The 26,911-nt window shown below is 38.2% G+C and overlaps 1 protein-coding gene across 1 annotated transcript; it reads right to left on the bottom strand.

Moving 5' to 3' along the window:
* Positions 1-10,588: 10,588 nt before the first annotated feature.
* Positions 10,589-24,327, bottom strand: LOC127647916 (transcription factor 20-like). The gene is made up of 6 exons (XM_052132441.1): positions 24,168-24,327; positions 18,430-20,335; positions 16,114-16,207; positions 14,304-14,353; positions 14,050-14,124; positions 10,589-11,434 (listed from the first exon to the last, which is right to left on the bottom strand). Exons 2-5 carry the CDS (start codon positions 20,230-20,232, stop codon positions 14,080-14,082), a joined length of 1,992 nt encoding a protein of 663 aa, XP_051988401.1. The 5' UTR covers positions 20,233-20,335; positions 24,168-24,327; the 3' UTR covers positions 10,589-11,434; positions 14,050-14,079.
* Between the last annotated feature and the right edge of the window lie 2,584 nt (positions 24,328-26,911).

Here is a 26,911-nt window from a genome sequence, read left to right as displayed (position 1 = left end):
TAGAGTTCTGCTTACAAAGGCAGAGGGTATAGCCAGATTAACATATACCGCATTATCTCTGTTTCTTGACAAAGAAAATAGCAAAGTGATTGATCAGATACTCTTTAATTTTTTTTATGGAAAAATCGAACATATTATGTCAGAAAATCTGTAGTTATGAATACATATGAAAACGGTGGCCTTAACCGGAGCTTCCTTCTGAGCTTCTTGGGATGAAGAACAGGAAGGTAACATCTTCAGTGTTTGCCTTCACTGGCAGAGCCACTGTCGTCTATGTGTCGTCTAAGGCTATTTAGGTAGTCAACAAAGAAACATAAAGTACCTGACACATAAACTTGGGTAAAAAAACATATTCTGGAGGTTTCATTTGCAGGGGTCAATTTTAAAGATGTTAAAGATGTTTGTAAATTTGAGGATAACAGGAGGGTTCAGCACCATGTAAAAAAGAAACACGTCTATCTGGAACCTTTTTTCACACATTGGTGGTCAAACATTGGTGATTTTAATTTTGTTCTATTATAAATATTCTATTCTACAATATAGATACAATTCCAGCAAAATGATCAGCTTTTCACAAACAAGCACTTTTGTCTTGGTCTTTAATTTATAAGCACAATTTGAGGATTAATCGAATCAGACAGTTTTGCCTAATCCGGGCAGTAGCATCGCAATTTCGCGCTCTGTTCTCAGAAGTCCTTGGAAGGCGCGTATGCGCAAACCTAGTTGTCATGGCAACTGAATAAACAAACCCTCGCCTGGTCAATATTTACTCGTCAAGTGCAAGTCAGACAGAAACTAAAAAAAGGAAAAACGTTATATTTATTTTTATTAAAATTTAACGAAAGTACATTTAAATTTTGTGCGATCTACCAGCATTGCCTTTGCGATCGACTGGTAGAACGCGATCGACGTATTGGGCACCCCTGCTGTAGAATGATGTCATCACTGACCTCGAAAGTCTACAGCGCCACCGGACAGGCCGCCTCCGCCCTGCATGCCATGGCTCTTCTCCAAGTTCACCAAGCCAAGGCACTCAAAGATCTGCCCCTGGGTAGTTCCGACCCTGACGTACTGTAGGAACTGTGCTCTTCCACCAACCTGGCTCTCAGAGCCACGAAGGTCACAGCACAGGCACTCGGGTGGATGATGGCCACCCTCGTGGTCAAGGAGCGTCACCTCTGGCTGAACATGGTTGAGATGCGCAACGTTGACAAGGCATGCTTTCTCAACTCTTCGGCGAACCGTCGACGACTTCGCCCAGCAGTTTTCGGCGGTGAAGAAGCAGATGGCACATCTTGCCGCGGCGCCGCCAAACCAGCGCGCCCCACCTGCTCACCTAGGGCGTCCCCCTGCGGCTAAACAACCGGGCCCAGCTCTCAGCCCCAGCATCGAGCACCTCGCAGGCAGCGTACGCCTCCATTTTCCAGGACCAGGAAAGCTCCGAAGCACTCCTGAACTCCGAAGCACTTCCCCAATGCATTTCATAGCATTAAGATAGCCCCAGCTGCTTCATGTCCTATGTGAGAGACATAGTGAGAGAAAAGGCGCGGCTGCCGGGCTTGCTCCCATGCTAGTCATGTAGCGCCTGCCCCCCCGGGGTGCGGGGAACCTAAGGTCTGTATGTGACACCTCTTTGGGGGCGTTGGGGAGGGCTACGTGCAGCCGACACAGTTGCCTCTAGCATGCAGTAGCCTGCTTGCACCTGTCTCTGCAGTTCACGTAACACGGTCAGTGCGTGGCATTTTATATGTGACCCCTTGTGTCACTTCATTCGACACAACTTTGAGTGAGTGACAGTAGGGGAACATCATGGTTACTGTTGTAACCTCCGTTCCCCGAGGGAAGGAATGAGACGTTGTGTCTCTCCTGCCACAGCACTAGACCTACCACTGTAAATGGCCATACCTTATTTTCGAATCCTCAGTGTAAAATCCTGACTGGCACTCACTGCCCCGCTTCCCTTTATACCCGTATGTCCAGGGCAAGGCATGCAAATTCTGTCTGCCAACTTGTCATTGGCCTTTTCTCAGATTCAGAGGTACATTTGGCGTCCCAGGAAGACCCCTTGTGTCACTTCATTCGACACAACATCCTGTTCCTTCCCTTCCCTAACCATGACGTTTCATATCAGCAACAAGGTGAAAGAGGTTTCATTTAAACTTTTACACAGATTCTATCTAACAAATCAGTATTTACTGAAATTCAAGAAAGATATAAATGCAACTGTGAGTTCTGTAATGACCACGAAGAAACTGTTTTACATTTATTTTGGCATTGTGTTCATTTGATTTCTATGTGGCAAAATGTAAAGTAATGTATTATTAAAAATATTCAGTGTCCAAGTCTCTCTCTCTCTTTAATTAATTTGGGGTATTGGTGGAATTTTATGTACAGTTTATGAAGAAAACAATTCAGTTTTAATTTTGTAATCTTAGTTTTTTTTATGGATGGTTTTTAATTGAAGAATGAAATGTTTTTTTATCACCTAAGTTTTGAATTTTTATGAATTTTGATCTGTTGTCATAAGGTGATTGTTTTGAAAATATGTTTTAATAAAGGAGTGTGAATTCTCTCTCTCTCTCTCTCTCTCTCTCTCTCTCTCTCATATACTCCTTGTTGTACATTTAATATGTGTAATTATACAAAGTGTATAATGTTGTTGTTTATAAAAACAAAAAATTAAAAAGGATCCATTGTCATGATAAATTGAGTCTGCCCAGTAAATCGAGTCCCCATGGGATAAACGTTTGTAATGCCTGAGCAAAAACCTATTATGTTATTGTGATAGCATGTCATTGAAGTTGAGGTTAACTGAAAAGCACAAACAAAAATCTATCTTTAATTTCACAATCTATAACTTTAGTGTGTCATGTACGATTACGTGTAACTCATGGTTTAAAAGTCATTAAAAGTCGTATTTACAAAGTTATATCCACATACATCATAAAACAATTTTGAAGGATTTCTACTCAGGCAGTGCATATATTGCCCATTAATAGTTTTTTTATTTATTTTTTACTTGTATTAGAAACAAGCTAAACAAGCCAGGCAATTTGCAAAGACATCATATTCACTACACAGTGTAATGGGTTTCAAAGCTTTGGAGTTGCCGGAGGTCAAAGCGTATTTCAATAATATTTCAAGTCTTTACAAAAAAGTGTAAATAGGGGCTTTACAGATAGAAATTGACATTTACGTATAAAAAAAGTAGCAAGAAAAATAAACAGATTTATCAAAAAATACTAGCTAAAATAGAGGTGCGTACAAACAAAGAGAATTTTCTCCAAAATAATACAACATGGACACATTCCAAAAAAAGCTGAGGGGCAGATTCATCCACAGCTCCACACAAGGAGCAAAGAGGATCTTTATCAAGGAACTTGTTTCTTAAATAAAGATTGACTGGGTAAAATCGGTGTAGCAGTTTAAAGGACACCTCCTTAAACTTGTTGGTAATTAAATATTTGTGAGGCAAAGACCATACTTTCATCCAGGGAATGTCTTCATGATACCTATTCTAATAAGAAACTAATGAGGGGACAGTACATATATCTTTCTGGAAAAGTGTCTAATCTTTCTATTTTTGAGAGCCGGATTGGAGAAAAAACAAATATTCCCTACTGAGGTTAAAGATGTAAAAGAAGGTCCACTTGAGCCTTTTAAAAGTTCTAAAGCACCGCAAGGAATAGCATCCATAACAATTGCAAAATCCCCAGGAGTGAGCGGACTACAGTTCTTTGCCAAAAACTCAGAATAAGAACGCAAAATACCATTTGTATTTATAAGTTCAGAAACCAAAAGAATATTGAACAAATCAGGAAAAATTCTTATTTTTATCGAATATCCTGATTATTCCAAATAAAATAATGGTGGGGACTAAAATTATGTTTGTAAATTAAATGCCAGTCCGAGTGTACCTGCATATGGGAATTTGACATTTTAATAGGTAATACTATAAATTGGAAATACTATAATCGCATAAGAACAAAAAGGAGAGACCACCCATTTTGGAGGAAATATATTTGGGATTGGCATTCCACATAGATTCAGGGTCATTTAACAATTGCCTTAACCAATTTATTTTAAATGTATAGTTAAAAAAAGAAAAGTCAAGAAAATGTAGGCCCCCGTGTTCATAGCTATTTATAACAACAGATTTGTTTATGTAGTGTCTTTTGTGTCTTCATAAGAAATTAAAAAGCATTCGGTCAATCTCTGTACAGACAGATATATCCACATGCATTGAAAGAACACGGTATGTCAATCTAGAGATACCCTCAGCTTTAGAGAGAAGAGACCTTCCTCTTAGTGACAAATCCCTTTGTAGCTAGGAATTCAATTTCTTCTTAGCTTTTGCAACCACTGGATCATAGTTTAACCTACCTCTCATTCTATCATCTCTGCAAGTGGTTCCACCTAAATAACTCACTTGAGACTTTACAGGAATATTATACAGGGATGAGGCAGAACAAGATTTTATTAGGGAGCAATTCACATTTATCGAAATTCAAAGTTAGACCAGAAGCATTGGAAAACACCTTAATTTAACTAATAGCAACAGGTATCTGTAAAACATCTTTTAAAAAAGAGTGGTGTCGTCAGCTAGTTGGCTTATAAGTATATGTTTATCAGGTATATTCATTCTTTGTAATTGGCTATTCAGCAGAAAAGACGTGAGAAGTTGAGCAGCTATTAAGAACATGTAAGACGAGACAGGGCAGCCCTGATGAACTCCTCTAAACACTCCGAAACTAGAAGAAGTACCAGAATTATTTTTAATTGATTAATTGCCATTTTTATATAGCGTTCGAATCATTTTACAGAAAGGATCACCAAAGCCAAATTTGAAGGGATTGAAAAAGGAATTTGTATGCAAGGGAATCAAAAGCTTTGTCAAATCTAAAAAGAGAATAAAGCTTTCTTCTGTAATCAGCTCATCATAGTCTTGCTAATCTAGAACAAGGTGTATATTGTTAGTGATATATCTTTTGGGTTAAAACCAGACTGAGCTTCATCTATAATTCTGCCCAGAACACGTTTGAGTCTTTTAGCCTTTATTAGAGCTAATAACTTATAATCATTGTTTAAAAGACAGACTGGGTGCCAATTATCTATCAAGAGAGTATCTTTCTTAGGTTTAGGTATTAAAGCAAGTAACCCCTACGATAATGTAGTTGGGAGTATTTCAGAATCAATACTCTCTAAATAAGTCTCAAGCAAGATAGGTGCTACTTCTTGAGCCCCTCCGTACCTGGAGACTTATTGTTCTTAAGAGCATCGTTAGGCTCAAATATTTCAACAATAGATATATTGTTAACACAAGCTCTTTTCAGCATTAGACAATGTCTTAATGTCCTTTAAAGATTGGAAAAATAGAGAAGCTGAGTCCTTACAAAATGTAGATTTATAGAGATTAGAATAGAAGTTTGCACAAAAAGAACCAATTTCTTTAGAATCAGATGTGACATTGATTTAACCGTTAAGTTCTTAGCATTATGATTCTCCATCCTAAAGAAATATGGTGAACTTTTCTCTCCTTGCTCTAGCCATCTTCTTCTTGAGCGAATAAAGGAAACATCTGCCCTATACTTATACAATGAGTCTAATTGAGTTTGCAGTCCAGCCATTTCTATCATTTCTGCATCCGACAAGCCATCCTTTTCTATTTCGTGGACAGTCGTTATTTTAGAAATTACAGTCTCCTCTTCGTATCTTTTAAGTTTAGCTAACTGACTGTCAAAATTCCTAGCACACTTACTAACTTCATCAAAAAGGAAATACTTTCCCTAAAATTGTCATGCTTTAGCAAAGAAGAATTAAGTTTCCAATAAGAAGCTCTAAGACCTGTACAGAGATGGACCAGAGATAGAGGAGACTGAAGAATCAGTTAAATTATGTCTTATGATCAGTTAAAGGGGTAGGAAGAATGCTAACTGAAACATTAAAGTCCTTAACACATTGTGATATAAGCCAGTAGAACGGTCTAGAACGGCATTCGTTACTCCAAGTGTATGCTTTTATATTCTGAGATTTCTCTCTCCAAATATCAATGATATCAAACTTGTCCATAAATATTTTTAATTTGGGCAGAGTGTCTGGGTGGTAGTCTATCAAGGATATTGTCAAGGACAATATTAAAGTCCCCGCCAATGAAATCTAAAGCATCTGGATATGTATTAAGCCATAGCAGAACCATTTCCCCTATTACTTCAAGCAGCAAATCAGTCTCCCGAGTAATCTTGTAACCATAAATAATAACCAGTATTACCACAGTAAAGACCGCTTGTGTGTTATTATAGCTTTTTCTAGAAAATAATCTTTAACAAAAATTGTCAGCACCATATTGATTAAAAACATTGTTATAACAGATAGAAAATGAAACAAATGAACACAATTGTCTGTTCTCATTTTATTTTATTTTTTTATTATTTATTGTCTCACTGTAGGTCAGATTCTCTTTCAAGGTACTGCTGTAATTATATAAACAGTATTTGATGCTGCCAAATTAACAAATAATGTGATCCAGCATAATGTCATTCAAGTGTTCTGTCTTTTTGACTTGGTATAACATTCAAGTTAAGTAGATAATCCTTTGATTTTTTCTTTGATTGCCATCAAAGAATCAAAAGATCACATCTTATCAACTGATATCCCTGTTTTATTTCATCTGCAATGCATTGTGAACATCACATGTTGACTAGAGATAACAATACCCTGGTGGAAAAACCATGTTAAGCTGCTAGTTGTGTTTTGGAACATGGTAGCTGATTTAAACTGGTCCGAAGCTGGTCATGAGCTGGTCCAAGCTGGTCACCTTCTGGCCATACTAACTCAAGTTGGTCAAGATGGTTTTTGGAAGATGGTAGCTGTTCGACCAATTTATAAACAGCTCATGACCAGCTTGGACCAGCTAATGACTAGCTTTGACTAGCTTATGACCAGTTTAAACCAGCTACCATGTTCCAAAACACAGCTACCAGCATAAGCTGTTTTTCCCACTAGGGAAATTAACAAAACACACCATGACAGATCTTCAACGAAGTTTCTTCTCCAATACAAAAGCATTACAATGCTGTAGGGGTTTAAAAGACACAAACATAAACACAGAGAAGCTGCGGGTGGCTCTTTCTCTCCAGAACTGTCATATCCGGCTTGGCTTTATCCCTCTCCTCGGCTGATTAGCCCGCCCTCTTCCTGTTCACAATTTCCCATCATGGATTTTGTGTGCTCAAGTTTGGTGAACTTTGACAGGCTAATTGTTTGAGTTGACCAATCGGAAGGTGCTTGGTTTGGCAGTGACCTCTGTGTAGGTGGTGCTTCGTACTACATACGACTATTGACAATGAACAAGAATAACATTGTCATTAATTTTTAACTCAGCTCCAGCTCTAAGATGTATGTTGGGCCATAGGACCATCTGGGTGGGCAAATAGAGTTGGAGGGTTGGGAGGGGGTGTGGTCACCAAGGTGGGCCAAGCTCATGACATGACTGGGACAAGGCCCACCCAGCCTCCCTGTGGAGCCAGGCCTGTTTTAACTTAACTCTCACACAGTGTAAAGTGCAGCATTAAAAGAGAATATGGAGGTCAAGCCTTTGGACTGAGCAGTTGATTATGATATAGGCTCAAACCAAATTAGACTGTGTGATTTCTGGGTGCTGAGATAATATTAACACCCAGAGCCAATGAGAGAGAGAGAGAGAGAGAGAGAGAGAGAGAGAGAGAGAGAGAGAGAGCGAGAGGAGCGAGAGAGAGACACTAGACATTAGCTGCAGGCAACATTAGCCATAAAACAACATTATACAGGCGTGACAGACTGTGTATTTCTCTCTTTTATCTTATTGTGGTTAATCTTGAAGATAAGCAGGGCAGATTAGTCATCACAGATAGATGCTGTGCTTGAAAAGTGAGGCCATCATTACATTTCCACACTATTATCCAGACACTTCAGGAATGGAAAGGCTAACATTAATTTATTAAGTTCGTATTTTTGAGAAAGAAAATTAAAACCAACCAGATGTTGGACAAGCTGTATGAACAACACTACAGATTACATAAAAGGAATCAGTTATTAAAAAAAAGTCCATTATACTATGAAAACATCGAAAACAGTTCTGTTTCAAAACCTAGAGTGCTGCCATGTCTACTGCCTACATAACATCATAATTGACTGATTTGGAATGATCTTCAAAGGCAGCAAGTCATTGGTGTGCCTCATGTGAAATGAACCGGAGACTTGGGCCATGTCAATACTAATGGTGCGTTCACATACAACGCGAATCAAGCTTTTTTCACGCCGTGATTACGAACAAAGTCAATGCAAAGACGCAAATAGAACTCGAGCGAAAAATCTGCATGACACATTGTTGCAAAAGCCTATCAGTATTGAGATTGTCCGGATGTCACTGATGTATCTGGAACTTCAACAACAGATACAAAGCAGCAGTAGTTGTGATATCGGCCATGGTTGATGGCGGAAAGAGTTGTTGTCGTAGAAGCCCCTCCTCCTGTCTCACGCGAGCTTCGCGTTGTATGCTGTCAAACTCGCGCAAACAAAGCAAGGCGAAAATTGTATTTGCGTTGTACGTGAACGCACCGTAATGCGTTTTTGTTGGACAACGCATCTATATCTCTACGTTTGTAGCCTTCCTCCCACACTGAGACAGCGTTTTTGGCAGCTTTTTGAAAATGCTCTCCCAGGTGGATATATCTGAAAAGGTCTTCTTCGTGTTGTAGTGTGGACAGGGAAAACTGAGATATCTGAAAACGATTATGTATTTGTTGTCATGTGATCCATTTAACCAAAGCAATCAAGATGGCGGCCCGAGCTATAGTGGCACTGTGGTGCATGATTTTCACTTTATTTTGCCTTATTCACCTGGAAATTTTAATTTTGAAAACTCGAACGCCATTCAATCTTTCCTGTCTGCCCGAATTAACAGTACAAAATGTGGAGCAGTGGGCCAGTACCGACTGCAACATCCCCCGGGCTGGTTAATTAAGGGAAAAGACCTAGCCTTCACAAATATGTGTGATGGGCTCCTATTGACTGTCGATTAAAGACATGTTAAGTGTTAAATAAAATCTAACATAGTACACAGAGTCAACAACTCCACATCACTTACAGCTTACTAACATTAACTTACACCTAGCTGCTACAAGCTAGCAGAAACTGAGGTAAATTAGCGTCCATTCATACCTTCAATGTCGTGGATAAATCCTTCGATCCAGTTACTGTATCCCTTAATTAACACAGCCCGGGGGATGTTGCAGTCGGTACTGGCCCACTGCTCCACATTTTGTACTGTTAATTCGGGCAGACAGGAAAGATTGGTGGTCCACACTGGAGTTTCCATTGCTGGTGCTGCTGCATCGGAGTCAAATTTCCGGGTTTGTGTACCCCTCAACGGCGTTCAAGTTTTCAAAATGGCCACCATGTGAATAAGGCGAATAGCGTTGTTAAAGATAAATGTTACTTTGAAGCAAAGTAATGTGAATGTTGTACAAAGGCAAATTAATTCATTTTTGTGGTAATGCATATAATGCCACAAATGTTGTCGATAAGCTTAACTGGTATTGAATCCAGAACATTCCTTTAATTCAATCGATTACACAATAGTGTTTAGTCAAAGTCTTTCTAGCAAGTAAGTCCACTGTCGGCCATCTTTGGAATGCTCTCGGGTGGCTATTTCCAGTCATGCCAGTGCAGCTCCTATCTACTTAAATGGGGGAACACTAAAATCTAAAAAACAGAAATCTCAAAAATGGTTGGTCAAGATTACAATTACATTTTTTTTTTTTAAATCAGCAGTAAAATAAAACAACACTGGTATCATAAATTATGCTTCATTCCCTTAGATTACATTGAAAAATCCTATTTTACCAGTTTGTTTTGCTAATGCACATGCGTATTCTCGAGTTGATTGACAGGCGATGTCTGTATCTGAAAGGTGATTGGCTTCAGATGTGACTATAGTCTACATGCAGTGACACAGAGGATACATAAAGACATTTCAAGATCTATGGATCAAGCCCTGTGTTTCAACACAGTTGGGAGTACAAGAACCTAAATATTAATAATCCTAAATATTAAACTTTGCTACATAACATCCGGCACCATTTGCGCAATGGAACTTGATGAAAATGGGATATATGAAAATACATTAGAGGGACCAGAATCACAGAGACTTCAGGGTTGGCTCTTTTGTACCGAGTCCCTCCTTATTTTCAGAAATAGTTTTGTGTTCCCTCGCAATACCTTTACCAAGCCACATTTTAACCATAATATTTGTGGAAAAACCATAACTGAAAGACATAACACAGAAAGACATAAACTATGTAATAAAAATCAGTTATTCAGCCAAAAAAATAAAATAATTAATATAATTATTTTTAAAACAAGGGTCCTTAACACATTGATGGCAGCATTTAAACTCTTGAAAAAAGGCACAACTGCTTTGATTTATGCATTACACAGGTGGCTTTACAGTATTATCCGATTATGATTGCCTGGTGCTTTGAAGTTGTTCTAGCACCACCATCAGTCAAAATCAGCGAACAGTCACACAATGACATGGTTGGATGGGACGTACTGTAAAAGCATTTATTAAAAGAGAACTTGAGACATCACAAGGCAGCAGGTGAAATGGAAAATCCCATGACACATCAAAAACATCAAATGAAAACTTCACTGCATTTATAAAAGGTGCTAAAACACACTCCGTCTTCTCAAATGATGCTGTTCATTGGCAAATAAATACACACATATGCATTAAACATAAATAAATATGTTCACATAATAGTGCATACTATACAATACCAGCAGTCTTATGTCATAATGACACTATTGTTTCAGAATGTACAGTTCATGTTAAATATGTTATGTAAATTAATGATGTCATCATTCAACAACTTTGTTGTGTTACACAAAAGAGAGAAAGAAGAGAGTGAGAAAATGACAGAATTTAAATGAAAAGTTACTGGCAGGAGTTCATGAAAGAGTGAAAATGAAGGAAAAAGCTCTACTGTGTCTTTATGATGGTTGTATTGTTCTTTCAAATGAATAAAACTCTCTTTAACTCTAGTCAGGTGAAGCTCTTTTATTCTGCACAATGTTGCAATGGGTTTTATATGATTCAACCTGTAGCAGATGGAGATAACTGGCCTTGTGTAAACTGCAGTGAACTGGACATAAATCATTATTTTAATAACCAGCAGTGGTTAAATTCATCATATGTGATCAGAGGAATGCAGAGAAATTCATCCAGCATTGTCCGAGGGTACCACTTGTATCAGGCAGTGGCCATCCACCTCTGAACATTCATCCGCCTGTGAGCAAATGTAAATGCTCAAATATGCCAGATGGAACAATCTGTAAACACATTAGCGATGATTTCACAGCCAGATACCACTGATTACCAAATGTCCTACAAAGTCTTCCTGCAAAAGATAATAAAAAAAGAAGTATTTCACAGTTAAACCTTGCTTTTTTTAGTGAGAGTTAATAAAGGTTTTAATCATAAATAGTTCAAATTAAAATTGCATGTGTGAACTGACAGCAATTACAGTAGTTATGTGGGGAAAAAAAAGAGAAAAAAATAAATGTTTGTGTACATCTATTACAATACTAATGCAGTATTGTTTTATTTGACATTGTATTACTTTTGTCTTGAATACGTGAAACAGGTGATAGATATTGTTAGCAACATGTCATAATTTCCCCAAATATATATATATATACACATTATTGTAATTTAGATATATGGTGTTTTTATTAAAACCACCTGCATAATACTATGTAGGCCCCCCTCATGCAGCCAACCCACATCTAAGAATAGCATTCTGAGATTATATTCTTCTCAACACAATTGTACAGAGCGGTTATCTGAGTTACTTAGACTTTATCAGTTCAACCAGTCTGGCCATTCCCTGTTGACCTCTCTCATCAACAAGCGTAAGGATCTGAGCAACTTTGACAAGGGCCAAATTATCAGAGCAACTTAATCAGCCAATCGTGTGGCTGCAGTGCATAAATCATGCACTACATGCAGATACAGGTCAGGAGCTTCAGTTAATGTTCACATCAACAATCAGAATGTGATCTCAGTGATTTGGACCATGGATGATTGTTGGTGCCATACAGGCTGGTTTGAAAATCTCAGATCAGCAGTTACAGAAATACTCACACACAACAGTCTCTAGAATTAAATGGTGTCAAAAACAAAAAACATCAAGTGTCCAGAAATGTCTTGTTAATTAGAGGTCAACACAGACAGATTGGTTTCAACTGACAAAGTCTACAGTAACTCAGATAACTGCTTTGTACAATTGTGGTGAGAAGAATATCATATCAGAATGCTATTCTGAGATGTGTGTTGGTGCTGTTTTGCAAGAGGGGGACTCATACACAATATTAGGCAGGTGGTTTTAATGTTGTTGCTGATCGGTGTTTATGTGTATGTATGTATGTATATATATATATATATATATATATATATATATATATATATATATATATATATATATATATATATATATATATATATGGGGGTGTTTGTTGTTCATGCCCAAAAGAGTTTTCATGCTGGGGATCACCAAACTACATCGCGCAGCCTTAAAGCCCAGGGCACCCTCGGGCAGTCAAGGGCCCCCTGGTAGTTAAGGGCCTGGTCGGTAATCCGTCCCTGTATATGTATATAACAGTTAGTTTCGTTCTTCAAATCTGATTGGATGAGAGACATTCCATGAGCACTGATGGTCTGACAAAATCAGCACTCGGATGCTTCACTGTTTGTGTATCACTCCGCTTGTGTTCGTCATCCTAAACTAAAGTGTAAGAGCAGTGCATATGTGTTAAGAGCTAATGTAGGCTATGTGTCTCTTTTTACATCTATTTTTTTTTTACATTACATATGTTAGCCGGCAGGTGGTGGCAAAAGATAAAAACATTTTTTAATACAAGCCAGTTAGGTGAAGTGAAGACGCTTCAGCCATTTACATACAACACCTCTTTGTGATTGCTTGTACTACTACTAAAGCTAAGAAATAGCTTTAAATGGCTTTAAACAAACAACTTCAGCATTAAGGCTCAAGAGAGACACAACAGGCTGATTAATTACACAAACTGGCGGAGGACATTGCGGTTTCTATAGTGATCAACTCTTGTGCACCGGCTATCGCGAAATAGAGCGGTATACCTCCCGCTTGGATGCTATTTTTCCCACTGAGAAAGCTGATCTTCAGAAAGCTGACAGCATCTTTGCTTGAGTGTGGCAACACGTGATCGCAGACTCTTCACACACACACCCATGACATCTCACACACACACCCATCCATTCATCTTGATCCAATAGTTTGCTAGAAACAGCACCAGCTGTGATACTATTTCTGAAGTGAACTTTTTGAATTACTAACGGAGGCTTGGACGCATCATTTGGTTTGAACCAGCAACAGCAGATTCTGATCCGCAGCGGAACAAAGTATTTCCATGCACAAATGCATTTTTATGACCGTACTCTTCCACTTTTGTTTTTATTTACTTGTTCATTGAACTGTTGAATCATGTTATATGACCCTAAATCAGCACTGCTGAGATTACCTATGGCACACGGCCACAGTGCTGATGTAGGGCAATAATCGCACTCTTGCTAAAATATATATTTATATATATATATACAAAGACAAAGATCCCCCATTTAGCCTTAACAGACTTTAGGGGCAAGTGCTGTTAGCGAGCACCTATGAAGGCCGGAACGGTACACAAGGGGGTGGGTGGCCAGCACCACGCCGGACCGCCTTTGTCTCCCCAGTGGCGATGTTTTTTACACACCGCACCGGTTCAGATAATCGTCACTGCTGTTGGCCATGAGCGGGAATCGAACTCGGGTTGTTCATAGCGCAGCGCGCAAACCGCTACACTACCACTCCACATGTTAGTACTGTTAAGTATTGTTATTGACAATTAAGCCCATTTTGCTCACACATTCTAATTAAAAGTACATTTCTAAGCCTTGATAAAGGAAACAAGAAGTGTGAAAATGCTGTAAAATACTTTCCATGGTATTTCAATGCCTCCCAAACGTCATCTGTTCTTCACCCTGCTAACACTCATTCTGGATGCTTTGTTCTGAGAGAACAAACACAAGAGTGATGATTATCATCAGAGAAGATCATGCCAGAGGAAGACAATACATCTGAGATTCACTGCGGCTCTCTATTACACTCCAAACTCATCTCATCCTCCTTCAGAACTCAAACTCTGTATGTTTCTGTGAACGATAAGTTAAAGCAATATCTCCGAGTCACCTTATGCTTTGGGCATCTTATAGTGAAGTTCTCCTCATTGAGTGCACTGTCTGTGAAGATAAAAAAAAAAGAGCCAATGCAACAAAACAGGAATGAAGACAAGGAATGGAAAGCAAAATGATCCATCATGGAAGATTCAACTTTCCTCTAAACATTTACAATATATAATTGTTTTTATTACAACTGTCAAATCAGATGACATAATGAACTATTATATATAAACAGGCAGCCAAAAGTTTGGAATAATGTACAGATTTTGTAATTATGGAAGGAAATTGGTACTTTAATAAACCCAAGTGGCATTCAACTGATCACAAGGTATATTCAGGACATTACTGATGTAACAAACAGCACCATCACTATTTGAAAAGTATTTTTTCTCTCCACTTTTTCTCCCCAATTTGGAATGGCCAATTCCCAATGCGCTCCAAGTCCTCATGGTGGCATAGTGACCACAATCCGGGTGGCAGAGGACGAATCTCAGTTGCCTCCGCATCTGAGACCGTCAATCCACGCATCTTATCACGTGGCTTGTTGAGCGCGTTACCGCGGAGACATAGCGCGTGGAGGTTTCACACTATTCACCGCGGCATCCACGCGCAACTCACCACTCGCCCCACCGAGACCGAACCACATTATTGTGACCACGAGGAGGTTACCGCATGTGACTCTACCATCCCTAGCAACCAGGCCAATTTGGTTGCTTAGGAGACCTGACTGGAGTCACTCAGCACACCCTGGATTCGAACTTGCTACTCCAGTGGTAGTCAGTGTCTTTACTTGCTGAGCTACCCAGGCCCCCCGTAAAAAAATGTTTTGATCAAATCTAGACTCCAACCCCTTATCCTTGAGTAATCATGCTAAATTGCTAATTTGTTACTAGAAAATCACTTGCCATTATATCAAACACAGCTGAAAGCTATTTGGTTCATTAAATGAAGCTTAACATTGTATTTTTGTTTGTTTTTGAGTTGCCACAGTATGCGATAGACTGGCATGTCTTAAGGTCAATATTAGCTTAAATAAATAGCTTTCTCTAGAAACTCGTCAGTCAATCATTGTTTTGAGGAATAAAGGCTATACAATGCATGAAATTGCCAAAATCTGAAGATTTCATACAAAGGTGTACACTACAGTCTTCAAAGACAAAGGACAACTGGCTCTGACAAGGACAGAAAGAGATCCGGAGACCAGATGTACAAATAAACAAGAGGATAAGTACATCAGAGGCTCTAGTTTGAGAAATAGATGCTCAACACCAGTTTCATGTACAACAGTAAAGAGAAGACTCAGGTGTGCAGGCTTTTGGGAAGAATTGCAAAGAAAAAGCCACTTTTGAAACAGAAAAACAAAAAGAAAAGGTTAGAGTGGGCAAACAAACACAGACATTGGACAACAGATAATTGGAAAAGAGTGTTATGATATTAACCCCATTGAGCTTTTGTGGGATCAGCTAGACTGTAAGGTGTGTGAGAAGTGCCAGACAAGACAAACACATGGCAAGTGCTACAGGAAGTGTGGGGTGAAATGTCACCAGAGTATCTGGACAAACTGACCGCTAGAATGCCAAGAATCTGCAAAACTGTCATTGCTGCACGTGTAGGATTATTTGATGAGAACTCTTTGTAGTAGTTTAAGAAGTTCTGAACATTTTTTTTTTTTTTTTCAAATTGTAATAGTAATTTTTCACATGACTGTAACCTCTGACTTTACATTGTGATCAGTTGAATGCCACTTTGTTTTTTTCCCATAAGATCAAAATCTGTACATTATTCAAAACTTTTGGCACAGGCAAAATTATGACTCTTACCCGATTGCAGGGCACAGGGAAAGTGGTATTTATTGGGGCAGTCTTTAAAGAAACAACCCAAAGTGGCACCAACTCTGTGACAGTATGAGCACACCTGCAAACAACCAAACAGATCATTACCTTACAGCTTCAAGGGATTCAAAGACAAAGTCACAGATTTTGTAAGTATTTTATGACAATGTAGACATGGGAATCTCATGAAACCTGTCGAAATTTCATGTCAAAAAACAAATAAATATCAAACTATTTGCAAGAATTTATGTAATGGTCTTTAAGGAGGAAGGTCGAGCCATTTTTATTTGTACAAAATAGCTTTACGGAAGATCATGCATTAACAAAAAAAATCGAACTGTAATATCTAAAAAGTCTTAGTCATAATTGTGTAAATTGATTAAATATGATTATGAAGTGTGTATAAAAATATTTAAATAATAATTGTATTCAGAAACCCAGTGAGCAAGCTGAAGGCGACTGTGGCAAGGAACACAAAACTCCATAAGATGTAGATTAATGGAGAAAAATAACCTTGGAAGAAAACAGACTCACTGTGGGGGCCAGTTCCCCTCTGACAAAACAACATGAATATAATGCCAATATTAGTTATTTATGTGCAGTGCAAGTCATGGTTTAAAATTATTAAACTATGTAAGTGTTAATTAAGTAACTGTTATGATTATAATTAATGACTAATGTCTTTGAAGTTCATATAGATGCATTGTGCTAGGATAGGAGTTGCATTCAGAGAACATCAGCAAGAAGCAAGGGAGCAAACTCTGGTATTTCCTGGAGTCTAGGAAAGGAAAGGAAAAGCACATTCCGGAAACATTAAGGATCCAATAACATAGTAGCAACATGGTATCGTCTAACGAGGTACTGTGCGATTAGCCGAAACGATAAACAATATATTTGAATAAAAGGAAATAAAGGCTATTTTTGGGACAATTAAGATTTTATGCAATATGACATTAGTTGTGACAATTAAGCACTTTCAGCCTTATGAATTTCTACAATGTAAAATCCTGTTAAAATTTTTCACACTATTACTCGTGTCATTTTTCTACAAACAATGGCCAACTATGTATATACAATTATAACAGGAGAGTTATGGCATTTTTGTAAGTCATAAATATTCCTACCACTGTGGTTTCTAGCACACCTCAAATTCAGTATTGTGTTTAATAGAATTCTGTGCTGGAAATGACACTGATGGAAATGACATTTTTAACACTTTTGAAATAAAATGACTCCTTTGCTTGTGACGGATAATTTCATAGCTAACACCATGTATCCTAAAACAAAAACAATAAATAATATTTTCACACATTTTGGCAAAATTACAATTTGACTAAATGACACCCAATGAAAATATCCTGCTCACAAGTGATAGTTGTCTTGATTTTCTTTATTTTCTTCAAACATCACTTGTCTCATATTTCATCTCAAGCATGCTCTTCACTGACACTTTAGTCCACTTGGTTGACAAGTACACAAACTTCTATTTGTGGGGAGAAAATTTTATTAGGGGTCAAATTGTTTGGTGTGGTGGTAATGCACTTTGGGTGACTCAACTGTGGGGGAATCATTCACACAATAATTACATTAAATACTGAAATGGTTTATATTTTCCACTATTTGTTTAGATTATCATAGTTTTACAAATTCATTTGTATTTTTATAATTGATTTTCATTATTTAATATTGAAAGTCTTGGTCTGGGACAAGGCTAAAACAATAAAATCAATATATAAAAGGGATTTGAAAAGTACCAAAAATAAATGATGAAGGCCTGGTAATAAAATAACAAAAAGAAAAAAAGTTTAAATCTGTTTATTTGAATAAAAATCAACCCCTGAGACACAAAATTGGCATGAAGAAACCCTTATTTGTAGTCTAAGGGATAATGTAGTCAGCCAGTAGTTGTTGCAAAATAAACCCTGATAGGGTGATCAGTACACTGGAACGAAGCTGACTGTAAATTATCCGGCTTATAACACAGCTACCAACTAAATAAATAAATGGACATAAAATAGTCATCTGAGTTGAAATTATGTTATTATGTGAGAATAAAGAAATCACAGAAATGAAAAAAGAATTTTACTTCCAGTTTGCTTCGGAGTCATTTAGGTGATTATTTGCAAAAACAACCGTCTGACTACTCATTAAGATTATTTCATTATCTTACTTAATGAGATCATAGAGTGATATGAAAAATAGGAAAGACGACTTGCAATATTGATTTTGGGGTGAAATAAGACATCAGACATTTTTTTGTGAGAATCACCCAGACAAGAAATATAAAAACGAAGCTTTCCTTACCATTTCTTGCGCAAGCCAGATGGCTTCTTCCAATCCGTAGAGTCTCCCTTTAACCAAAAAGACACCTGCCGTCCAAATGCTACAGTCCTCATGTATCCAGCGTTCACTACAGACACCAGACTTCTCAACAATCTCCACACAGTTCTCATTCCTCGACTGTTTAGCTCCGATTTCCAAAAGATCTGCTTCTATGATGGACTGGCTTCCATCATCTTCCAAACTGTAGACAGAGTCCAAGTCACTGCAGTTGGGGTCTTGCCTCCGAGTGGGTGGGCTATTGTCACTCTTACACAAGGGCTGAGCTCCACTGGGGTAGTACGGTCCATACAAGTCCCCGAGGCCTTCACCATTTGGAGCCCTTCCACACAAGCAACAGAGATGCTTGTGGTGAAACCTGGCATTGCACCCAACACGGCCCAGTTGCAAACACAAAGTCTTTGGAATAACACCAGAGACCGTCAGCTGCGGTGAACCTTTCTTCATTGAAGCATCATCCTCTTCCCTAAAGTTGATGATGGTGCAAGATGAGAACTTCATTTGAATGTAGGGAGCAAAGCTGTCTGATTTGGCATCTTTCTTGTTGTCTTTTTGGTTAGCATATTTTAGGTTGATCTCCAGCTCTTGAGGAGAAAACATGGATGAAGTCATTGATGACCGAGGTTTTCTGCATCTTCTCTTGGTTGTTCTTGCTTTCGATTTGTTCCCTGTTAAAGCTCTCACCCGCTTCTTTGAGGTACTCGTTTTGGGCCTAGGTTTGGTTCGTTTCCTACTCTTTGAGGCCAGAGTTTTCCGTGGACGGCTGGGCAGCGAAGATGATGTCCCACTTGGTGAAGGCTTCAAGACGCTTGGGTTGTCTGCATCCAAGGTAGATGGGAAGATTTTGGGAAAAGCAAAATTTGTGTCTTGATCACTGTCTTGCGGGATGAGTGGTATCGAGACCGATTCAATCCATGACAGCAAGGATTTGGAGTCATAAATAACCTCATTTTCCAAAGCAGGTTCATCCAGGACATGGAAATTGTACACATTTTCTGGAGAGCAGCCCATTTGACTATACCCGGCAACTTCCTGCCTTGCGGAGGAAGAATTTCCTCTTTCATGGCGTATCTCATGAACTATAACACTTCCAGATTGGGAGCTACAATGTGGAGGTGTCTTGCATTCTGTGTTGGCTATCGGCACCTCAACAATGTCACTCTCATCGTTACTAGAGATGTATTCATCTGAGCATGGAGATCTTTTGATGGCATCTGTACTTTCGTACGCCAGAGTTTCAACTGCAGTTTTTGCAAGTGCAGAGCTGGTGGAATGTAGTGTGTATGCAGCAGCGTTGGCGTCCTGAGATAAATACGATGATCCCTTAGTTGGTGACATGAACGATAGAGAGTCATTCAAGTACATTTCTTGTGGAAGTGTCTCTAATCCATTGTGTGCTATCCGATCTCCTAATGTGCTGTTTTCTAACAAGGAATCTGCTTTCTTACGTTTTTGCGTCAACATGCCATCCATTTCCACATGGCAATCATCATCAAACATGCAGCCTGTAGGTGGGCATTGAGACAGTATCTGAGCCACAGAGGGCAGTCCATTGATCTGTGGTAAAGGCAGAGAGCAGGGGCCATGGGAGGACACGCCACAAGCTCTTGACCCACAATGCTTTGATGCTGGTTCTGGGTGATCAGGTGGATTCGGTTTGCAAGGCTGAGTGATGTTGTACCTACCTGACTGTGATTCTGAGATGTTAACCTTATTTCCTGAGGTAATGGCATGCCAGTTGGGGTTGATAAGGTCCAAAGCCTCCATTGGGTTTGTCTTTAAAGGACTCTGCAACCCCCCGACAGATCCAGAGCTGTGGAATGAGACTCCTGAAGGTGCATGACATTGACCTGGTTTATAGACTCCATAACTGAAAGAACCAAGATTTTAACAAGTCAATAATATGATCAAACAGGCCAACAAGATAGTTTGACTTTCCTGGAACATTACAATAGGTTAATAGTGTTAATAAGGAGAAATCATCATTAAACTGGATATTTTCACAATAACATGCCCAGAATAGGGATGCGCCGATCCTAGATGCAGATGTATTAGATAGACTGGGTAATGGTCTGACAAGCCTGATCCAATTCCAATACTGTGTGTAGTCATGGCTATTACTGTCAAGCACCAAAAAGAACCATGAAAGCATCATTAAAGTAGTTCATATGACTCATGCATTTTTTTCAAAGTCTCTTGAAGACTCTTCATATAGCTCTGTGAATCGCAAAAGGCTGTGTTTAATAAGTAAATATATGTAGTATGCATGTGAAGCACGTTTCAATTAATGCGCTCTGCTCTGTTGACACACACTTATAGCATATGCGGGGCTCTCATAATGTGCAGCTGTTTCAGTGCGCAATATGAGAGTCCTCCATATGTCTTGGATGAAGATAGTTCTCGATAGTGCTCGATAGTTTGGTTCGCTAATACCATGCATTGAAAATCGCACCGATGGAGCATTTCACTAGATTTTGAATAAGAAGCTAATTTAACAACTGTGAACTAGCCTACACACAGACATGGTCTTTCTGAAGTGTTCCACCAAAATATAATCCAGAGGGTTTTAAAATAAAAACATCTATGACTAATAGGGCTGAAAAGATTATAATAACAATTACAATAAAAAATTGTCAACAAAAATTTCTGTTGTCCAAATAGTCATTTGATCTAATATACTGTAACATGAGATCACTTTAAACTCTAATGATAAGAGCAGCAATGCAAAGTATGAGGGAATAATAATGCAAAAATACAAAGTAAGTAAATACAGAAGCACTCTTGTTGTGGAATACGCGGAGCTAGAGCTGCCGCCCCGCTGAAGCAAAACGTACGTGTCGAGCAACTTTAAAGGAAACACCCCCGCGTTACATCTTAAATGCAGTAATATTGAATGTGTTAAAGTTCAAATAATACAGAAGCAGATCATGTAAATAACTACAAACTCTGAAACGTGCATTTTTCTACGTGGTCAGTGCCTCCTCTACGAGTTGCGCGAATGTCCTGATCTAAGGGGGAGAGAATGAAACTGCATCCGGCTGACACACACTCTGTCGCAACGTGTCCCTCGAGCGCGCACACTTGCTGCAGCTAGATTATAACGTGATTGCTCGTGACTTATTGAATCAATATATGCCACTGTGCATTTCATATTGTGAAGAAAATTGGCAATACACAATTTTTGATAAGCGAGAGTTTGTTTTTTTGTGAGTTAAAGATGGATTGAAGTGAACAGAAAGACGAGAGGTAGTCTTCGCCCAATTACACACTGCAACAAAACACATGTTTGCTTTGATTTGTTTTGGCTTGTTTTCCAATATAAATATTTAAAACTCTTTTAAAACAACATAATGTTTTTTAGCAGCTATACTGCAAAATAAAATAACAAATATCTCAGAAAGCTGAATATAATTTTAAAAATACAAAAATGTTAAAATATCTAAAAATCCTATAGAAAATGTTGCATTCAACTGAGAAGCAGCATATACGATATTTATACTTGCTTTTAGAGAATAGATCTTGAATATAAATATATTTTGTCTTTACTGCACTCGCAGAAGTATAACCAAGTGAAAAATACACTTCTATTTAAGATGCATTCTCTTAAAGCAAATCTAAATATATTATATGTTGTTTGTCAAATAAATGTATCTTGTTTTAAGGATTTTAATGGAAACGAAACCAAAACACTTGATAACAATAGAATTTCTTGCAGAGAATTTCTATACTAAATTAAACTTATAAAAAGTTTTTTTTTCATTAATTCAGTGAATGTCATTTAGAGGTATTTTTAAAAGATGATTTTTCCTCTTTATTGTTAGTAAGCACGTTTATTACAACCTTTTAAGTCAGGACACAAGCAGAATAATCGGTTAAGAGCTAATGATTAATCGTTGCAATAATCAACGAATAATCGTTAGATTACACGATTATCAAAATAATCATTAGTTGCAGCCCTAACGACTAAAATACATTACTACTTTATAATAAAATTGTAAAAGATAATAATATTAATAATAACAATAATAAATGATTATTGTAATTACTATTTGTTTACAAATTTAATTTTTGTATACAAGTTATATTGAAATAATGTGTAGTTAGATGTTTAGTTTCTTTACATATACAGTAAATTAGTACAACTCAATCAATTCCACACAGTGAGATAAAGATATTGTAAAATGACTAATAAAAAAACAACACTGGTATTAGATCGGGACTGGCACCTGCCGATACAGAAAGTTCAGGTTTCGGAATCGGGAGAGAAAAAAAAGTGGTATCAGTGCATCCCTAATCCAGTTCACATTTCACTGTGAAATCGAAAGAGAAAAAATAAGCAATTATATTGTGAAAAAAAGAGGAAATTAAAAGGTACACTCAATAATTTGTTTCCTCATTCCACTCACATGAGATGACAACTCCAGTCATATCAGTAACTTTATACGAATATTTTTATTGTACATCGAGAGGGTCCCCTTATGGGGGCGGCCATTTTAGAATCACATGACCATTCAAATACTTCTCTCTTAATCTCAGTAATTGCCCTGTTATTGGACACTTTCGCTTGTGAATTAAATTAAACCTGGCTAACTATGAATGGTGAATTTCAACAAAAGCATTTGTAACTAAAAACTTTTGCGTTTGAATGATGCTGCATCCACACCCCTAGGTGTCAGCACAAGTCCAAGATGACATATTCAAAACAAATTCTGAGTGCACCTTTCAGACTTTCTACATTGTAATATTATTTTCATGACAATTAAATCACTCAAAATAAATTCTGTCATCATTTACTTAACCTCATATTGTTCCAAACTCCTGACTGTATTTCTTCCATGGAACACACAAAGAGATGTAAGTCACCATTCACTTTCATTGTTTGAAAAAAGATCCAATGAAAATGAATGGTGACTGAGGCTGTCAGTCCCTAACATTCTGCATAACATCTCCCTTTGTGATTCACATAAAAAGAAAGGATTTAAAACAACGATAGGGTGAATAAACGATGACGGAATATTTGGGTGAATTGCCCTTTAAGCACATATCACGCAGAATACTCATTACAGTAATGCGTCCAATGTGTTTGTTTTACTGAATTTTATTTATGCAGCACTTTATTGTAATTTTCATTACTGCAATACTGTAATGAGAATGACTTTTATTCTAGAAGAGTAACAGGAAAAATCTGCTTAATTGTCATGGAAATGTATGAAAAATGTCACAAAGGAATAAATAAATTAATCATAATTGTCCTAAAAATATTTTTCATTTTATAAAAGAACACAATACATAAGATTTTTAATGAATTAATATTTTTTTTGGGATTAAATAGGACACCCGGATTTTACAGGTTTCTTGAGATTCACCCCAAACATTAACAGTACTGAAACTTTGTCACAAATTTGCAATAAATAATAAATAGACATATTTAAAAAAAAAACACAAACTTATTTATCTTTTTTTTCTTCTATTTATACTCCAACAAACTGACAAACTAATTTGAAAACAGGTGTATCAATCTCTTCTCACAAATGTATCCTGCAACATAAGATGATTTCAACACAAACCCAGCAGAAGTAAATCTATATACGCCACTGTAACAGCAGGTCATGCAGAGCTTTATTCTGATCTATTGATTGATATTAATGAAGTCAATTCATACTGATTCACTTTCACTGAAACTAAAGCTGCAAAACACTTACCAGAGAAATAAAGCGTCCGTTAACTATCCAGAGTTACTGGACATATCACCAAAGGCAAGAATATCTTATCAAAATTAATTTGGTCTAAAATTTATATTGATTGGCTATATAAACGTGTACTATTACTGACGACAACAGGACAAGGCAGTTCACTTATTGAACTGTGTGAATCCGGATAACAGGGCGACCGGAAGATAATAAAAGAGTTTTCAAAATAAAAGCTTTCATTGCGAGCACAGTTCAGTGGTTTTGAGCATCCTAAATTTAATAGATATACATAAAAAAGTATAAAATAATTATATAAAAAAAGATATGTGTAGTATTTTTAAATTAAAATAACAATATTCAACTAATTCTAAATTACTATGAAAATGAATATGAAAAAATATGTCATGCATATTTTTTTAATAATTAAGATTCCCTATAACCCTACTAGTGTTTTAATGGTGCTTAATGATGGTGTATGCGGTTTTAAAGATCCCCTTGTTGTGGGCTTGCAATTAAAAAATTTAATTAGTTTTGTTTTGTTTTTTATTGTGAAGAAGCTTGTGCACTTGGCAGGTCATTTGCTTTATGTTTCTTAAAACAAATGAAATTATCTTATTTTATTTTTCTCAATAATGTGCATACCAGGGGCCTGGTTAGCTCTGCGATTTACTCTGTCGCGTTTGTCTGCTGCATACGTCATCGAGGCTGTCTCGTTTCAGAAAAGCGAGTAGGACACTTTTAATGCAGCCTTCGAATGCGACCTTCTTTCACGGGAATTTGTAGGATGCATTAGATGTATCCTTCGTGGGCACTCACAACCCACAATTCTTTGCTTCAACGGAAATGTCTAAAAACAAATGACGCCAATTTGCCCATAAATATGATGTTCAAACGCAAGTAATGTTAATTCTCAAGTTGAAGTACCTCAGTAGATGGGTGCAGAGGATATAATAGGTATAATTATATTAATATAAGGGACTTTGTTTCAGTTTTCACTCAAAGCATTCACGGCATGCTGTCATAGCAACCATGTTACATTCCGTTTTTCCTAGGAAGGCCATCTCTTTTAAACAAAGCTTGCTTAAAGGAGGACGATCGGTATACTGCAGCCTTCAAAGTACGCATCCTACCTAGCACGCAGCCTTCGAAATGAGACAAAGCCACTGACTACCACACCTGGAGTCGCGCGAGTTCGAATCCAGGGTGTGCTGAGTTATTCCATCCAGGTCTCCTAAGCAAGCAAATTGGCTTGGTTGCTAGGGTGGGTAAAGTCACATGGGGTAACCTCCTAGTGGTCGCTTTAATGTGGTTCTAACTCGCGGTGCGGCACGTGGTGAGTTGTGCGTGGATGCCGTGGAGAATAGTGTGAAGCCTCCACACTCACTAGGTCTCCGCATTAACATGTGATTTGATGTGTGGATTGACGGTCTCAGACGCGGAGGCAACTGAGATTTGTCCTCCGCCACCCGGATTGAGGCGATTCACTACGCCACCGTCTTTCCGTGGAGGACGAAGATATCTACCTATTCGGTACCATGATAACAGGTCTTCTGCTGATTGGATTAGGCATTGCCCTGGTTTATCGAGGAGTTAAGAAGACGGTGACAGCTGTCCAAAGCCTCACAAGGCTGCCCGTCATGATTGAAACAGTGGGCAGAGCTGTCTGCACTCAGACTGGGATTCTGGTCTATGAACCAAAATACGGATAACATCATGGAGAAGCTCACAGCTTTGCAAAGGCAAATGGATCGTTTCAGAGACCAAAATGGACCAGGAGAATAGCCGTGTAAATTAGAATGCGGCTACTCTCCTTAAGACCAAACAATCCCAATCTTATCTGTTTCGGCCACCCTCAACCAGCACTGGCCTTGGCCAAGGCCGCTGTTGGAACAACAACTCCCCCGGAAGAGCACTGCAGTGAGCCACTCTTGCGTTCCTTCCCCGACTCCCCAGACACCTGGTGATTGTTGACTATGTCTGGGACCTGATCAAGGTTGTCTCCATGGCAACTTGCTGTGTATCGCTATGACAACCCTGCGGACTGAGGCACCTAGATTAGATGCTGGCATAGCGACTCTCCAGGCCTACACACACATGAACTCTTACACATATATACAGATATGCAATCATCCGCCCGATACCCTATCCCTCGCCTTCGCGCTTTGTACCCCCAGTCTGACAGGCGGGTCTGTGACCAGCGCCGAACATGGCTGCAGGTCCGGATGGCTGCTGGCCTGTGCTGGGCCACCTCCACCCCCAATCCCTCCCCTGTTGCAAGTCTTGTTCATGTTGTAGAGTGTACTGATTATGTGCTAATGTTGCTGAGGTGTTTTTTTCCCTGTTCCCACACTGTACTTCTTAAGGAGCATAGTCTGGGGGCTGCCTTTTTTTTCTCCTCTCCTCTCCTCATGTCATGCTGTATTTCTTCTAATTCCCTGTCTTCCTGTCCTGTCTATCCCCTTGTCATATGTATGTTTGTATGGACAGGTCGATGGCCAATTTCACTGGTTTACTATGTGACAATAAAGGACTACTACTACTACCAGAAGGACTTAGAGTGCAATGGAAGTGGGCATTCCAAATTGGGAGAAAATTTAATATAAATAAATAAAATAATGTGCTCAACATAAATATGATGCATCACAGTCATATCAGTGTTTCAGCATGAGGCCAAATTTATTGATATAGAAAAATAATAACAATCAGTCAATAAAATAACACCCCTAAAATACAAATCTAATAGTGTTCTGAGGGGA

Source organism: Xyrauchen texanus, chromosome 8, assembly GCF_025860055.1.
Source record: "Xyrauchen texanus isolate HMW12.3.18 chromosome 8, RBS_HiC_50CHRs, whole genome shotgun sequence".
In the NCBI taxonomy this organism is placed as follows: Eukaryota; Metazoa; Chordata; class Actinopteri; order Cypriniformes; family Catostomidae; genus Xyrauchen; species Xyrauchen texanus.
Note: the sequence above shows the minus strand (reverse complement) of the source record. Positions and strands in the feature narration are given on the sequence as shown.

What these genes read in the sequence shown, in the direction of transcription:
- LOC127647916 (XM_052132441.1), bottom strand. Translation starts at nt 20,232, where the DNA reads ATGGAGGCTTTGGACCTTATCAACCCCAACTGGCATGCCATTACCTCA. An exon ending in TCTGGCTTGCGCAAGAAATG is followed by an intron (nt 16,208 to 18,429) that starts GTAAGGAAAGCT and finishes GGTTGTTTGCAG; the next exon opens with GTGTGCTCATACTGTCACAG. An exon ending in TCCCTGTGCCCTGCAATCGG is followed by an intron (nt 14,354 to 16,113) that starts GTAAGAGTCATA and finishes TTATCTTCACAG; the next exon opens with ACAGTGCACTCAATGAGGAG.